Source organism: Megalobrama amblycephala, linkage group LG11 (genome assembly GCF_018812025.1).
Source record: "Megalobrama amblycephala isolate DHTTF-2021 linkage group LG11, ASM1881202v1, whole genome shotgun sequence".
In the NCBI taxonomy this organism is placed as follows: domain Eukaryota; kingdom Metazoa; phylum Chordata; class Actinopteri; order Cypriniformes; family Xenocyprididae; genus Megalobrama; species Megalobrama amblycephala.
In genome coordinates, this window is record NC_063054.1 from 30,430,418 (window position 1) to 30,448,982 (window position 18,565).

Genomic DNA, 18,565 nt, shown 5'->3' on the forward strand with positions numbered 1-18,565 from the left:
ATAATCCTTAGAAGAACAAGAGGGCCCTGCGCGAATTTTCGCTGGCCCTAATAATCCTTAGAAGAACAAAGAGGGCCCTGCGCGAATTTTTCGCTTGGGCCCTAAATATAGCTGCGAGCAGCGATGGCGGGCCCAAGCCCGGTGGCACCGCCACCCCGGTGGCTTCAGGGCAACTGTGCACAGCGGGCAATAGGCACTTAAAACGGTTAAACATCAAAGGACTATGTCAAATTCACTCCACATTTACTGCACTACAAGGTGCCACTATAGAGCCCCTCCTCCCTGCCCATTTTCAAAGGATTACATGTGCCAAGTTTTAACATTATTCTGATGAATTTTGAAGCAAATCAGGTAAAAATAAGAGGGTGATCTCAATGTATGCTGAAAGTGACACATTTTCTGCTTCCAGTTGGTGGCGCTATGACTTTGAATCACAATAGTCACATCCATGTGATCAGCCTTGTACAACGAAGACTAAGCCGAAGTTTCATCAAAATCAATTAATGTATGCAGAAGTTATAACACTTTGTTTCCCTTTTCTTGCCATAAATTCGTTGCCTCGCCACGGCCAAACCGTTTGAGATATCCAAAATCCGTTTGCAATTAAACAACTTCAATGTGTTAGCAACAAGTTAAAAAAAGCTTTGGTGTAAATTGTAAAAACCCTGTAGGAGTAGTAGTATAAAATTCATAGCCTGTTTTTTCAAAAAATTAACATTCAAACCAAAAATAGCTGACTTCCTGTTGGTCGGAGCTAATGAATGTAAATTAGAAAATTGTCCGGCTTGATGAGAACAATATGTGTACCGAAGTTTGGTGACTTGTAGGAAAAACTAACCCCCCCCACTTTTGTCAAAAGGTGGCGCTACTGAGCCCCTCCACCACGCCCATTTCTATGGCTTTGTCCATGTCTACTGGTTGACAATATTGATGTGTGTGTCGAGTTTCATGCAATTTGAAGCATGTTAAGAGCCTCAAAAACACTCAAGAATATTATTACAGTTTGACCTGTTGCCATGGCAACAATATTTCAAATATCAAAAATCCTGTCATAGGTCTACATCTGCTGTGTATTGACATTACACTGATGAAGTTTGAAGCAAATCAGGTAAAAATAAGAGGGTGATCTCAAAACATTTCAAAAAGTGATACACTTCCTGCTGCCAGTTGGTGGCGCTATAACTTTGACTCACAATAGTCACATCCATGTGATCAGACTCCTATAACGAACACACTCGTGAAGTTTCATAAAGATCAATATATGTATGCAGACGTTATAACACATTTCCTGTTTCCTTTTTCTCGCCATAAATTCGTTGCCTCGCCACGGCCAAACCGTTCGAGATATCAAAAATCCCCTGGCAATTTTTAATCATCAGTGTCTTGACTTCATGCTGACCGAGTTTGGTGGCGATCGGATTAATCGTCTAGGAGGAGTATATCAAATTCCAGAGCATGCGTTTTTCAAACAACCCTTAATAGCTGACTTCCTGTTGGCGTGGTGTTTAACTTAGAGCACGAAAGTTGTTCGGCCCGATGAGGTCTATATGTGTACTGAGTTTCATACTAATACGTGCAAGCGTGTTTAATATATGGACCAAATTTTCAGACTTTTTTCAAGGGGGCGCTGTCGAGCCCCCTGCCACGCCCGGGTACCAGCCTCTCCGGCGTCCTAATGGCCGCGGATTCCAATGTGTGTGCCAATTTTCAAGAGTTTTTGAGCATGTTAAGGCCCCCAAAAAGCCCCGGAAGACGGAAAAAAAAAAAAAAAAAAAAAAAAAAAAAAAAAAATAATAATAATCCTTAGAAGAACAAGAGGGCCCTGCGCGAATTTTCGCTTGGGCCCTAATAATAAATATAGCTGCGAGCAGCGATGGCGGGCCCAAGCCCGGTGGCACCGCCACCCCGGTGGCTTCAGGGCAACTGTGCACAGCGGGCAATAGGCACTTAAAACGGTTAAACATCAAAGGACTATGTCAAATTCACTCCACATTTACTGCACTACAAGGTGCCACTATAGAGCCCCTCCTCCCTGCCCATTTTCAAAGGATTACATGTGCCAAGTTTTAACATTATTCTGATGAATTTTGAAGCAAATCAGGTAAAAATAAGAGGGTGATCTCAATGTATGCTGAAAGTGACACATTTTCTGCTTCCAGTTGGTGGCGCTATTACTTTGAATCACAATAGTCACATCCATGTGATCAGCCTTGTACAACGAAGACTAAGCCGAAGTTTCATCAAAATCAATTAATGTATGCAGAAGTTATAACACTTTGTTTCCCTTTTCTTGCCATAAATTCGTTGCCTCGCCACGGCCAAACCGTTTGAGATATCCAAAATCCGTTTGCAATTAAACAACTTCAATGTGTTAGCAACAAGTTAAAAAAGTTTGGTGTAAATTGGATAAACCCTGTAGGAGCAGTAGTATAAAATTCATAGCCTGTTTTTTCAAAAAATTAACATTCAAACCAAAATAGCTGACTTCCTGTTGGTCGGAGCTAATGAATGTAAATTAGAAAATTGTCCGGCTTGATGAGAACAATATGTGTACCGAGTTTGGTGATTGTAGGAAAAACTAACCCCCCCACTTTTGTCAAAAGGTGGCGCTACTGAGCCCCTCCACCACGCCCATTTCTATGGCTTTGTCCATGTCTACTGGTTGACAATATTGATGTGTGTGTCGAGTTTCATGCAATTTGAAGCATGTTAAGAGCCTCAAAAACACTCAAGAATATTATTACAGTTTGACCTGTTGCCATGGCAACAATATTTCAAATATCAAAAATCCTGTCATAGGTCTACATCTGCTGTGTATTGACATTACACTGATGAAGTTTGAAGCAAATCAGGTAAAAATAAGAGGGTGATCTCAAAACATTTCAAAAAGTGATACACTTCCTGCTGCCAGTTGGTGGCGCTATAACTTTGACTCACAATAGTCACATCCATGTGATCAGACTCCTATAACGAACACACTCGTGAAGTTTCATAAAGATCAATATATGTATGCAGACGTTATAACACATTTCCTGTTTCCTTTTTCTCGCCATAAATTCGTTGCCTCGCCACGGCCAAACCGTTCGAGATATCAAAAATCCCCTGGCAATTTTTAATCATCAGTGTCTTGACTTCATGCTGACCGAGTTTGGTGGCGATCGGATTAATCGTCTAGGAGGAGTATATCAAATTCCAGAGCATGCGTTTTTCAAACAACCCTTAATAGCTGACTTCCTGTTGGCGTGGTGTTTAACTTAGAGCACGAAAGTTGTTCGGCCCGATGAGGTCTATATGTGTACTGAGTTTCATACTAATACGTGCAAGCGTGTTTAATATATGGACCAAATTTTCAGACTTTTTTCAAGGGGGCGCTGTCGAGCCCCCCTGCCACGCCCGGGTACCAGCCTCTCCGGCGTCCTAATGGCCGCGGATTCCAATGTGTGTGCCAATTTTCAAGAGTTTTTGAGCATGTTAAGGCCCCCAAAAAGCCCCGGAAGACGGAAAAAAAAAAAAAATAAAAAAAAAAAAAAAATAATAATAATCCTTAGAAGAACAAGAGGGCCCTGCGCGAATTTTCGCTTGGGCCCTAATAATAAATATAGCTGCGAGCAGCGATGGCGGGCCCAAGCCCGGTGGCACCGCCACCCCGGTGGCTTCAGGGCAACTGTGCACAGCGGGCAATAGGCACTTAAAACGGTTAAACATCAAAGGACTATGTCAAATTCACTCCACATTTACTGCACTACAAGGTGCCACTATAGAGCCCCTCCTCCCTGCCCATTTTCAAAGGATTACATGTGCCAAGTTTTAACATTATTCTGATGAATTTTGAAGCAAATCAGGTAAAAATAAGAGGGTGATCTCAATGTATGCTGAAAGTGACACATTTTCTGCTTCCAGTTGGTGGCGCTATGACTTTGAATCACAATAGTCACATCCATGTGATCAGCCTTGTACAACGAAGACTAAGCCGAAGTTTCATCAAAATCAATTAATGTATGCAGGAGTTATAACACTTTGTTTCCCTTTTCTTGCCATAAATTCGTTGCCTCGCCACGGCCAAACCATTTGAGATATCCAAAATCCGTTTGCAATTAAACAACTTCAATGTGTTAGCAACAAGTTAAAAAAAGCTTGGTGTAAATTGGATAAACCCTGTAGGAGTAGTAGTATAAAATTCATAGCCTGTTTTTTCAAAAAAATTAACATTCAAACCAAAATAGCTGACTTCCTGTTGGTCGGAGCTAATGAATGTAAATTAGAAAATTGTCCGGCTTGATGAGAACAATATGTGTACCGAGTTTGGTGACTGTAGGAAAAACTAACCCCCCCACTTTTGTCAAAAGGTGGCGCTACTGAGCCCCTCCACCACGCCCATTTCTATGGCTTTGTCCATGTCTACTGGTTGACAATATTGATGTGTGTGTCGAGTTTCATGCAATTTGAAGCATGTTAAGAGCCTCAAAAACACTCAAGAATATTATTACAGTTTGACCTGTTGCCATGGCAACAATATTTCAAATATCAAAAATCCTGTCATAGGTCTACATCTGCTGTGTATTGACATTACACTGATGAAGTTTGAAGCAAATCAGGTAAAAATAAGAGGGTGATCTCAAAACATTTCAAAAAGTGATACACTTCCTGCTGCCAGTTGGTGGCGCTATAACTTTGACTCACAATAGTCACATCCATGTGATCAGACTCCTATAACGAACACACTCGTGAAGTTTCATAAAGATCAATATATGTATGCAGACGTTATAACACATTTCCTGTTTCCTTTTTCTCGCCATAAATTCGTTGCCTCGCCACGGCCAAACCGTTCGAGATATCACAAATCCCCTGGCAATTTTTCATCATCAGTGTCTTGACTTCATGCTGACCGAGTTTGGTGGCGATCGGATTAATCGTCTAGGAGGAGTATATCAAATTCCAGAGCATGCGTTTTTCAAACAACCCTTAATAGCTGACTTCCTGTTGGCGTGGCGTTTAACTTAGAGCACGAAAGTTGCTCGGCCCGATGAGGTCTATATGTGTACCGAGTTTCAGACTAATACGTGCAAGCGTGTTTAATATATGGACCAAATTTTCAGACTTTTTTCAAGGGGGCGCTGTCGAGCCCCCCTGCCACGCCCGGGTACCAGCCTCTCCGGCGTCCTAATGGCCGCGGATTCCAATGTGTGTGCCAATTTTCAAGAGTTTTTGAGCATGTTAAGGCCCCCAAAATGCCCCGGAAGACGGAAAAAAAAAAAAAAAATAAAAAAAAATAATAATCCTTAGAAGAACAAGAGGGCCCTGCGCGAATTTTCGCTTGGGCCCTAATAATCCTTAGAAGAACAAGAGGGCCCTGCGCGCTTAATTCGCTTGGGCCCTAATAATCCTTAGAAAAACAAGAGGGCCCTGCGCGAATTTTCGCTTGGGCCCTAATTAATGCTAGTGATATAATGTTGATTAGTCGTATGTTAAGGACTGCCATGACATTTGTATTATGGATTAAATCATCATCAGAGACCTGCCACCACAGCCAGTGCTACTGGCCCAGACCAACCACTGGCCTACCATGGTGTCTCAAAAAGGCAGGTGCAAGTGGCTGTAAGTGTATTGTTAGGGTGAAGTGCACCAAATGTGATGTGTACCTGTGCCTCACCTCTGAAAAAAAAAAAATGCTTTTGAAGTTTCATACAGAAAAAAGGTGAAGTTTCAAGGATTATGGGGGGTTCATCTTCATAACCTTCCTCTCATAAGATTGCGTAAAGTTGAATTTTCATGAACTGCAATATTTTTGGTTTTATGTCAATGTTTTATGATACATGATGAACAGTATTAGATTTGTTTTTAACTGTCTACATTTGCAATTGAAATAATATTCACGAAAAACGTAATGAAATTCAAAGAATATACAGCATTATTCAGCAAAAGAGAATGGAATAAATAAAAGCACAAGATGTTGGAAAATAAGTATAAGGTGTTGTTTATATTTACTGCTAAAGCTTATAATAGCACCAATTGATTCAATAAAAAACAACATTTTTGAGGAAAAATATTAACTATATACACTTACACTTATTCTAAGTTATTTCCACTATTGTACGTTGTTGCCATATGGCAACATATCATAAAGTACCTTAAAATAATAATTTTTTCCAATTTTTTTTTTACAGCACTTCAAGTTAAGCCATTCTAAGAAAAGAAAAAGAGTCAAATATTTTTTTATATAAATGTATCATAATGCGTGCGGTAGAGGGTTAACTTTGTACTTGTTAAACTGAACAAGAAAGTTCCCAGACAGAACCTAGACAGAAGTGTTTGAACAGAGGATTTTGGTTGTGCTGGATGGCTCGTTGCCAATTCTGTGAAGCGTGGCTATCCATTTCAAGTGTTTGTTTAAACTTTCCTCCGAATCTCAGCTCAACATGAATAATTCACACTTCAGTTTAACTGCCCTTCATGGCTGCTTTCTAGGGCAATAAATTTAAGAGCCAAATAAAACTCCTCAAAACTTTTAGAGTCTCCTTAAGAGAGACAAAGACAGGCCAGTTGAACCTAATAAAACACAACCGTAACTTTGAAAGTTACTCTACCGCAACGTAAAAGCAGATTAATGGTACAAATGCTGCAGGAGGTTCATTAGTTTATGTTTAAATCTGATATGTGCGCTAAGAACAATCAGAACACAAAGCCAATAATCCACTTTTAAGTAGATAACACTTGCCTTCTCTGCTAGTTTTGACTTCGGAGGAGGAAAAAGGGTCAATCTGCAGTTTTGGAATAACAAATGGAATTTGTATGGAAAATAGGTAGGTCACTCCTATAGCTGTTATCTAGAGAGACAAAGTCTTTCTGCACAACAGCTGATTTGGTTCATGCTACTCCTGAGGACAAAAGGATATAGAGTGCATTTAGAGAGGGTGGCAGTGCTTGTTCAGTGCCCTGGAAAGTTTGCTGCACCAAGCAGCTTTGGGTTAAGCTAACGCAGGCACCGAAGTTACAGATATTGGCAGAGCCTACTGTAAATATCAATGGCATTCTTGAGCAAGATAATAAATCAAAAAGACATGGCTATTTGAAAGCAAGTCAGGGATAAACGTGAGACTAAGGTGTTACAGTAGATTCGTTAATCAGCTACCCCGTGGCCCAGGTTATGAAAGCAATTCCACCTCAGTATTTCTCGTAACTGCTTTATATCTATCAATTTTTACTTCATATCTTTTTATCTTGAATATTGACTTTGTACCACACAGTGTGAACTTTTTTTTTTCCTTTAAGGTGAAACAGTCTTCATGTAGAGTCCGGGGCTGGAAAACCGTAGGGTGAGATGCCTCCTACGTGAGCCGTCATCTTTTTCAGTTTTTTCATAGTTATTATATATCTTCTCCACTCCTTCACCAATCAAACCACAGAGACCAGAGGGTATTACGCAAAACTACTGACACCATTCCTCTAGAGAGTGAAGATTACAGCTACTAATTCTAAACTAAAGTTCCAGAATCTGCACAAAAAAAAAAAAAAAAAAAAAAAAAAAAAAAAAAGTTAAGTACTAAATGAGGACATGAGAGAAATTCAAGCAAGCCAACTCTGACAGCTGAGCAAGTGGGGTCAGAGCTTTGATGGGCAGTAACGACTGAAAAAAAAATCAAGGCGAAAAGAACTATTTGCAGGCTGAGATTTACACCCGGTGGAATTTAAACCTGCAGGAGACGTTTTAAATCAGACTTCAGAGCACTTAAAAATCCACATCTCCATCTCAAAAAACACCTTTAGAGAACTACATAGTGAGCCGCTGCAGCTCACATCACAGGCACATCTTTGTGAGCTTGAACTTGAAACTCGGATATGGGTTTGAAGAATAAATGGAGCTGAGAAAAGTCTTCAGTGATACTATTAAATTGAGGTAGCAAACAGGATGTAAAATTAATTTGAATTTGTATGATTTGTATAATTTTGTATTTGAAATGTAAAATGTAAAACGGAAAATTCAAAGAAATTCAAATAACTGTTGGCTAGACAAACAAACAAAAGAATGACAGATAGAACAGTACAACAAAAGAATGACAACGACGGAACAAAAAGAAGGATAGAACATTCCTTTTCCTGTAAATCTAATTCACTAGCCTGGATGCCAGCCGAACTTAGCCCCGCCCACAACATTTTGAGGTCGGGGAGTTCGGTCTGGACTCGATCCGTAGAGGAGTAATTATGCCCGAACAGAAACTGTTCGGACCAATCACATTGTCAGGGCGATGATTGACAGATTATCACCAGAAACGTAATCAGCCACGTCATCAAAGAGCGCTTGGGGAGTTTGATTGACAAGCGATCTAACCAATCAGAACGCCGCATCCGCCATTTTGTCCGACAAAGCAGTCAGGAGTTAGAAGATTAACCTCGGTGGAGTTAAACTTGAAAAATTGTGCATATTGACGTCTTTCCGCGTTTGAAACAACATTCATTCTCATGTTCATTCATGTTTATTTGATGCTGTAAATGGACTAGTAGGAAGAGATGATCGGTTCACGAGCCTCTGCAATCTGTCACGATCATGGTCACAACCCATTAAAGAGCCACAAAACGGTTTTTATTGTTTGAATTTTTTTAATAACTACACAGTTTGAAAGCTGGGACTTTGTTTAATATCATAAGTAACCTGCTCTGTCTCGTCTGTCGATGTGTTGTCAGTATCTTCTTTGATCCGCGATGTATTTTCCACTCTGTGTGGCGTGACAGCGCCACGGCTTGTCGGACAAAGCAACAGTAACTAAGGGGGGCGGGTGTTTGCGAAAGGTCAATTAGTTTACAACAATGATGGCTGTTGAAGAACTGAGATGTGTAGATTCCGCCATCGCGTCCGTTATAGAAGATATCAACAGCGCATTAATTTTAAAAAAGGAACAGAGGACCGCGATCAAGGCATTTGTCGATGGGAAAGATGTCTTTGCCGTCCTTCCTACGGGATTCGGCAAAAGTTTGATTTATCAGCTGGCCCCGATGGTCGCTAAGAAGAGTTCTGTTGACAACTATGCGTCGCTCAACATACGTCACTTACTCTGTAGCTCTGATTGGTTGTAGGTCTATCCAATTGAGATCTTTCCTGGATCGGTTGAAATACGCCCCCATAATCAAAGCCCAATGGAGCAGTATCAGACTCATATTCGAACTAGAATTGAGTATGACCACGTCAGGCTACTAATTCACATTACAATTCAACTTCCTGTGTGCCAATTCAAATTCACACCTTTTTTTTTATGTCTGAATTATGCATAAATCTGTTTCCCTAGACTATAGGGTTTTTGATTAGAAATTAATCAATCCCAAGAATCTCAGCCTCTCTGTGGAGATTCAGCTTCATTCCTCTGACTTCCTGATAGGATGTTCTATATGTTCCATAGAGACTGGTAACATCTGGATAAGATTGGATCAGATGTTGCATAAATTCTCCAGTGACTACAAAACCATCCTGCCAATCTGACTCTGGGAGGAAGCTCAGCCCAATGCAAGTGGACACCTGCAAATTCTTCCAGATTTTGGTTCTACCCCAACAAGTAGGCCTACATAGCAGTTGGTGAACACTGTAGTGTCGGAGAAGGTGTTGAGTAGCCCTGAGGTACCCAAGGGAACTGTTCACAACACAGTCGTGCTGTGAAAAAAAGGCCAGAGCAGACTGAACTGTCTGACGTGGCTCAGATCTGTTATTGTGTGCAGCAAGCTGTTAGTGATGTGCAAGTGTAATGGCTTCTTTTTCAACGCTGTCATCTGCTAAGGGAACAATAGCAGTTCAGATTATTCCAAAGGCCCGAACAAACCAATCAGGAAGGCCACCTTTGGTACCGCACTCACTTTGAACTCACTGGAGATAAAGCAGGGAACAGGATGGTGGCCAAATTGGAGTCCATAATGAACAGTGTGACATCTTAGAGGACCTTTAGCCAGGGTTTATTCCAGCATGGTGCTCTAAGAAGCGCTACTGGGGATTCTTCTTGCCTGGCGCCAACAGGCTGTATAGTGCCATCTGTCCACCTGCATAGTCCCACTGGCAATGAGGAGAAATGACATTGGACAAGGTTACTTTCGTCCATTCACTGTCCCAATAATGCTTTCATACTTTTTGCTTAGCAATTATTGTATTACATTGGCTGACAGCATAGTGAGAATTTAAGAACAAGTATGTCTACCAATTTATCTACAGATAGGGCTGGGGAAAAATGAAGATTTTTCCATTTCTTCATTTGAATCATGTCGTATCAATTGTTAAAGCCCCATGATCGATTTTGTACTCTATGCCAGTGTTTCATGCATGACTGAATCAAATCATATTTTACCTGAATTTGCAGTTGGAATTGAATGTGATGAGATAAAAAGGACATGTACTGCAAAATATCGGCAACTTAATGACACTCTTAAGCTGTCCTTGTGGGATGCATTTGGGAGTCATTTGTTCATGAACAGTAGCCAGGACTACATTGGCCATCAACGTGCTCTAATTCATGAAAAAAAAATATTCTTATGAACTGGTTCTTTTAGTAAATCAAATTCACGCAGTTCAAGCAGTGTGGTCTGATTCATGAACAAATGATTCTTACAAACCAGGTCTTTTAGTGAATCAAATGCATATAGCACAAACAGTGTGTTCTGATTTATGAGCAAATGATTCTTATGAACTGGTTCTTTTTTTTTTAAACCTACTATTTATTTTTATTTAATGGACATTTAATCTAAGTAGCTGACCAGGTTTACATTTCACTGTAAGTTGTATCTTAAAACTGTATAACTGTGTACAGTGGCAAATAAAAATCTTGAATCTTTTAGTGAATCATAAACATACAGTGCAACCAGTATAGCCCAATTCACAAACAAATGATTACTTTGCTTCTGGCCTTTCAATTAATCATTCAAAAAGACTCACAAACTCAAGAGTTTTCATTTTGAATCATTCAGAGTGTTTACTACCATCAACATCAATTTATTATTACATGCAGTCATGGGATATTTTAATGGATGGATGAATTATACAGCTCTGGAAAAAATTAAGAGACCACTTAACATTGATTTCTGAACTTGGAGTGGTCTCTTAATTTTTTCCAGAGCTGTATATATTAGAAAATGTCTTTCAAAATGGACATTGTTAATAAAATATACAGGTACGCAAATGAATCAGTATCAGCTAATTGGGAAATGTCAATTGAGCCCAGTCCGATCTACATTTTCACCAAAAACAATTTGATTCTTGGATATCTGTCTTGTCATTGCAGGAATCTTTGCTCCTTTTGCTCTCAAGAGGAGAATACTTTGTATCCAAAGATGTATGTGGCAATGACGGCCTGACAAACCAAGCAAAAAATGATGACACATATTTGCTCTGGTGCCTTCCAAAGCCCAGAACAATCTGAAATGCAGAAGGTATGAAGGCCATGTCCCAAAGTACAGCAACAGGTGCATCTCCAGGCCTGTGCATCTGTTTGCCAGCCATGTCTCAAAACCCCCAGGACTCGCAAATGACTGAATCTCATTACAAAACCCTGTAAACATGGTGAATGGAAGTGACACAGAATAATTTTTAGTGAGTAAACTGGACTATAAATTTTATGAACCAGAGTCACAAAGTTATACGGTAATTTCACAACATCCTTGGGCGTTTGATTGGAGCACTGATGTTTAAAATAGAGTCAATCTTTCATGGTTTATGAGCTACATTAGAGGATATGGTCTCATGGCCACTGTGGTCTGAGTGTTTCTGAAAAGAACAAAATGTGCTTCTAAAGTTGCACATCATAAACATTTCTGACCGGGTAGTTATATTAACTCAGTTACAGGAACGAGCCACCAGGGTGGTCCTCTGAAAACTAAATGCTCCCCTAGGGCCATTTTCATGGTTGCATTCACACCGCCAGTAAGAACTCTGAAGTGACGTAAGCCGACCGACATTGAATCATTTAAGTGCGGCACTCAACAATGTCAACAACTCTGCACAGTAGCTTAAAGAAGTGCCTGGACTTTGGCATCGGTCCATCTATCGCTGTTTTACAAGTTTGTGGAGTTAGTTTGTGGAGTAAGTATATGTAAACTGTGTGGTAAATGGCTTTTTAAAAATGGTGGGTACTGATGTTTCGTAAGGCATGCGTTCGGCCATTTAGTGATAGTAGTTCCTATTGTGTTGAATCAGACCCTACCCTGAACTAGGAGCTAATTTAGTCCCCCCAAAAGGCATTCCTATAACTAAAATTGTTCCAAGTTCCTGTGCTGCGAACATGCCAAAAAAAGGGTCCTTCGGCCAACAGAAAACACTGCTGCGAAAGCCCCTATAATCGTTGCATCTACTCACCAAAAACTAGAGTGCAAATCAATCCAAAATCACAGCCAATCAGAAGAGCAAATGGGCAGAGTCTCTCTGCAAGGGCGCAGTACTCACAACAAAATGGATACGTACATAATTAAATTCAATAATATTACACCATTTTAACCATATTAACAATCTGAGTCACTGAATCAATCTTTGTCATAGAATACACTTGTTTGTTCACATTGAGTTGACAGTTTGAATGTCTTTGTTTCTTTTTATTTTCAAGATCTGAGGTGAATTATACATTTTAGGAATGGATATAAAGCGCATGCAAAATGATAATCAAACTCACATTGGATGATTTTAACACATCACGTCTGGTTAAACGTTGTTGCTGACCCCATTGAAAGTCATTTTTATAACTCATACACTGGAACAACAGGAACAAAACAAGCTTATTTGAGCTTTTCAAAAATACGCATAATAATTAGTCATTTTTTGCTTAGTAACTGTTGTTCATACTTTCATCTCACAATGCACCACTCTGCAGTTACAGAACTGAGATTAACTCCCATGTTAGCATTAGGAATAGACTTCTAAATCCTCTGAAAACTCAAACTCATACATATCAACTGATCCGTTCCCTGACCAACACTAATTATCTCTCAGTGCAGAGAACCAGCCCACTCAAAACTGAAACTTCTCCCTAACCATGTGCAATGAGTCAAGCAGAATCTATCCCTTCAGGAGTCAATGAACGGCACCATCACATAGAAGCACTGTGACCGTCCTTCATCACCATGGCAACTACAGTACATGATCATAGTCTTTCAAAAGATTCACGATGTAGTGGGTTGCAAGCAGGGCAGATTTACTTTTCTTAGAGGGTGCAATTGAGAAAATGGTTCTAAAGCAAACTTTGAGACCGTCTAGGCTGCTGCCGCAGATCTTTTTACTGGGCTGAGATCAGAAGAGACATGGTCTCCTGGTGGTTTGCTTGGGCCTGTTATTTATGAGGCCCAGACCTAATGATCTAGCTTCAGATCTAGCATTTGTCTTTGAAGTGAATCTCTTTGTTCAGATCAGGGGTTAAAACGTCTGTTTCCTCTGATGGACAAAGATTTAATAAATGTAATATTTATTCAAATGTTCATCTCTTCATCTTTACCAAAAAAAAATTGATCTCTTTTCATCTAGGTAATATAATGTGAAAAGAAAATTCAACCTTGGAGAACTTCAAAAGGGATAGTTCCCCTCATTCTGTCATCATTTACTCACCTTTGTGTCAATCTAAAACAGAATTACTTTCTTTCTATCAAACACAATAGAAGATGTCTACGGTTAAAAAAAAAAAAAAAAGGAACTTTTTAAAAAAATATCTTTTGTGTGCGTTCTGCACAAGAAAGAAAGTCATACAGGTTTTGGAATGGCATGAAGATGAGTAAATGATGACAGAATTTTCATTCTTGGGTGAACTATCCCTTTGAGCCTAATGTGTCATTGCTAAATGAAAGTATTAACTATCCAGATTAGCCAGTTAGAATTGCATATTATGATACCAATTCACTAGAAAGTCCAAAGACAATCCAAAACTGCAAGTTTTGACTCTATTAATTCAAGTTGAGTGTTGTGGCTTTTAGTCCATGTTTGGTAGCTTTGTGGTCATCTATATACCAATGTGCTTCTATAAGCAAATAAAGTAAACTTTTAGTAGATATACTTATTTAAAACTAACATATACTACTTTTCAATTCAATTCAAGCTGCAGTTTTTAAAACTTTTTTTGGTTAAAAATTTTCCAAAATCAATTTTTGAGCAAGTACATAACCAGCCAGTGTTCATAACCATTACCTTACCTTAGTCCAATTCACAACGGTAAGCTTGTAATAATGTTTTCTAATAAGGGCTCGGTCACACAGAACACGTCTTTGCATCTAAAATGCGAGATGCAGCGCTCAGCTTCAAAACTTACAGGATATTCTTAAAGTATGATGACCTCTTATATGTCAAAAGCTCAAGGAAAATTTGATTTCTCAGTTCATCACCCTTTTACAAAACAGTCAATAATATTTCACAATATTACTGTTTTTATGAATTTTCGCTCAAATAAATCTAGCCTTCATGAGAATATTTCTTAGTATTTCAACGTAAGATGTTTCTTTAAAAAAAGAAAAGAAAAGAAAAGAAAAGAAAAGAAAAGAAAAGAAAAGAAAAAACAAACTTATGAATGGTAGAGAAGAGTGTTTATGTTCAGGGAAAACTTCTTCACAGGGATGTTTTGTCAAATAACATGCTCTTAGAATAAAATAAAATTCTCTAGAACAAGAAGGTGCCACCTGAAACCCTCTGGTGCAAGTATCACAACATAGTTTTGCCAGGCTGTGAAGTCAACTAAAAGCGATTTCTATGAAGAAGGCAGGCAAATTGTTTGGGTTTCTAATAACGTCTTGTCATTAGTGAAAAAACAAGGGGAATAGATATTTCTGATGCACTGACTCAAAGCTCAGTGCCCAATTAAATATATTTTGCCTGAGATCCTGTCAACTAGACAATCCCCTGTGAAGGCCTCATCGACATGACAGCCGTCAACACACATCCTCAGCAAAGAACAAAAGAACCAGACAAGTCCTCTGCACAGACCTTTGACCACTTTCGTTTCCATACTTGCGTGATGAATCTGATCTTCAAGCAAAAGGAAATGGATGAAATATTTGAATGCTAGCGATCCACAATCTGATTTCTGACTTGTGATATGCAGCCTGAATCATAATCACACCATGTTCATTCGTTGGCCAGAGGAGAAATGGTTTTTTTCTCCATTCCGTCACCTGATGGAGTTTGGGTTCCTTGCCACTGTCGCTTCTTGCTTGCTTAGTTGGGGAAACTTAATATTCAACAATATTATTGATTTGACTGCATTGACACTATTGTATGAGAACTGATGACACCACTGTTTTCTGCAGAACTACTTTATATACTGTAAACCCTAACGCTCAAAATAATTAATTGGTTTGAGTAGAACAAACTTAAATTAAATAAATTAGTTCAGTCAAATGAACTTTTATGAGTATTTAGCACTTTCTTTTTCTTTCAAGTTCACAGAACTGATATATTTTAAGTAAACTGAACTGTTTCATTGTTTTGAGGTTTATGAACTTATTTCTTTTAACTTAGGTTAACATAAGTTTAACTGAAACTAGGCTGGGATTTCTATTTCCCAGAATACTTGTCCCATGGCACTCGGGAGAGTAAATGCTAAAATTAAGTGTTATATAATATTTTTTGTGTAAGATTAATGTTAAGTGGGAGATTTAGTAGTGATTAATGTTTTGTTATGCTAATTTAGAAGAGTTTCTGTTAATGTGGGTTTTTGGAGAGTTACCATCATGGTGACAAGCGGTGCATGTGGCTTGATTTGAGAGCAAGTATGTTGTTATTGTTAACTTTTCAGCAAATTAGCATTTTCTGAATTAGCTTGTTATAGCTAGCTAATTTTACACTATTAAAAATGTTTACATTGAGGTTACATGATAATTTTAAAGGTGCCCTCGAATGAAAAATTTAATTTATCTTGGCATAGTCAAATAACAAGAGTTCAGTACATGAAAATGACATACAGTGAGTCTCAAACTCCATTGTTTCCTCCTTCTTATATAAATCTCATTTGTTTAAAAGACATCCGAAGAACAGGCGAATCTCAACATAACACCGACTGTTACATAACAGTCGGGGTGTACGCCCCCAATATTTGCATATGACAGCTCATGTTCCCAACATTATGAAAGGCATTAGACAAGGGCAGCCAGTAACCTCTGGATGTGATATCATGATATTTTTAGTGATATTTGTAAATTGTCTTTCTAAATGTTTCGTTAGCATGTTGCTAATGTACTGTTAAATGTGGTTAAAGTTACCATTGTTTATTACTGTATTCACGGAGACAAGAGCCATCGCTATTTTCATTATTAAACACTTGCAGTCTGTATAATTCATAAACACAACTTCATTCTTTATAAATCCCTCCAACAGTGTAGCATTAGCCGTTAGCCATGGAGCACAGCCTCAAATTCATTCAGAATCAAATGCAAACAATATAACAGTATACAATACTCACATAATCCGACGCATGCATGCCGCATGCATGACGAACACTTTGTAAAGATCTATTTGAGGGTTTTATTTTAGCTGTGTAAACTTTGTTTATGCCCTGTTCAAGGCAAGCGCGAGCTCTGTGGGCGTGGAGCACGAGAATTAAAGGGCCAGTAGCCCTGAATCGGCTCATTTATAATGATGCCCAAAAATAGGCAGTTAAAAAAAATGAATAAAAAAAAAATCTATGGGGTATTTTAAGCTGAAACTTCACAGACACATTCAGGGGACACCTTAAACTTATATTACATCTTTTTAAAAAAAGTTCTAGGGCACCTTTAATTTAAATGTACACTGTAAAAAGTAATATGCTACATCTACTCAATAAAATTTTGGCAACAGATTACAAACAATATTATTAATTAAATTCAACAATTAGAATCGAGTTAGAATTAATCGAATTAATTCCTTAAATGTCAACCATTTAAAATGAGTACAATTTAAACAAAAATATCTGAATAGACAGATAGACATCAAAGATGAATTAAGAACTCTATTTTTTTATTGCCAACATTGACACCTGATGATAACAACCAATCATTGAAGGAAAGAGAAACAAAAGAATTAACAGAGGTTTAGATGTTGGTGTTGATTTTATTGAAAATGTTTGATCACCGCTATGGCGATCAGTGTTTCTTTTAGTTGGGCAGTATGACTCTTTGCTTTTTATTTCAGTTTTTGGTTTTTGTAATGGTGTTTGCTAATTTTACACATTTTAAATGGTTGACTTAAGGAACTAATTTGATTCATTCTAACTCAATTGTTATATGTTGAATTTAATTAGGGCTGACCGATATATCGCATGCGATTGTCACGCGCATTTCGTCAGTAAAGCTGGTGCCCTGATTACCACTAAATCACCATCACCTGCTTTAAAATGGAGCGCAATTTAATAGACAGAACTAGCTACGCAATATCGCGTTCATATGAATCGCTTTCGATAATGAACGCGATATTGCGTGGCTTGTCAGTGAACTACGGCTCTGTCTATTAAATGCCGCTCCATTTGAAAGCAGGTGATGGCGATTTAGCGGTAATCAGGGAACCGGCTTTACTGACGAAATGCGCGTGACAATCGCATGCGATATATCGGTCAGCCCTAAATTTAATTAACAAAATTGCTTGCAATCTGTTGCCACAATTTTATTGAGTAGATAGAGCGTATTACTTTTTACAGTGTATGAGTGTTCTCAAACATTTCAAGTTAAGAACAACTAAAATGTATGAGTAGTACAAACTAAAAATCTGCCAGTTCTGCTTACTTAAACTTTGAATTTCTTAACTTAAACTTTGAGGCAATTGATTGCCTCAGTTTTTTTTTTTAGTTTTGTCATCTTATTCAGGTTTATATTGTAGATGAAATGAACTAATTTAATAATTGATGATCAACGGAACTGAATAAACACTGAACTGACTTCAGATGAACAAAGACACTATTTTCTTTTAGAACAGCTGTACAGATTGCATCATTGAATCATTTTCCTTTTATCACTGTAAAGCTGCTTTGAAACAATCTGTGCTATATAAATAAAAAAGGTGACTTGTCAGGGAAGAGAAGAGAACAGAGCTGAGTGTAAAAGCTCTGTGAACTCTGAGACCCATTCCCATTCCACTTACAAAAAGCAGAGTAACCACACAACCTACCAATAATAAAGCAACTAAATGTGATGTTACTGAATACATTTGTCAGTAGCTAGTGTTTCAAATCACCAGTTTTTCCAGTAACAGCTAATTTTGAGCAGATAATGGCGTAGTGTCACATTTACAGCAGACAGAAATAAGGCAATAATCAAACACACTCTCACACAGTGAACATAAATGTGTAGAGATTCATTTTAGTGAATAATTCATTTAAATAAACCATTCCCCCAATCAATAAAAATAATTGTTGTGTACCAAATTATGCACTATACACTTATACACTGTCCTTATGAACAACTGTATGGACTCAACCATGTACTGTATGAATTTTTTATAAGGTTATTTTGTCGTTCAACATCGGAGTCTGTTAGCCCCATGTCCAACATTCCACACACTTTGTTTTTTCATAAGTACGCGAATTGGAACACATCTAATGTCTTGTTGTCTAATATAGCACAAGTAAGGCACATTTAATTACATTCTTAGCAAAAATACAGA

At 38.4% G+C, this 18,565-nt stretch overlaps 1 protein-coding gene across 1 annotated transcript in view; it reads right to left on the bottom strand.

Moving 5' to 3' along the window:
* Positions 1 to 9,223: 9,223 nt before the first annotated feature.
* Positions 9,224 to 18,565, bottom strand: part of LOC125278313 (protein FAM184A-like) — a 37,246-nt gene continuing 27,904 nt past the window's right edge. Inside the window, exon 2 of the mRNA XM_048207393.1 lies at positions 9,224 to 10,030. Coding sequence (XP_048063350.1) covers positions 9,962 to 10,030 — 69 coding nt within the window. The 3' untranslated portion in view covers positions 9,224 to 9,961. The remainder of the gene's footprint in view (positions 10,031 to 18,565) is intronic.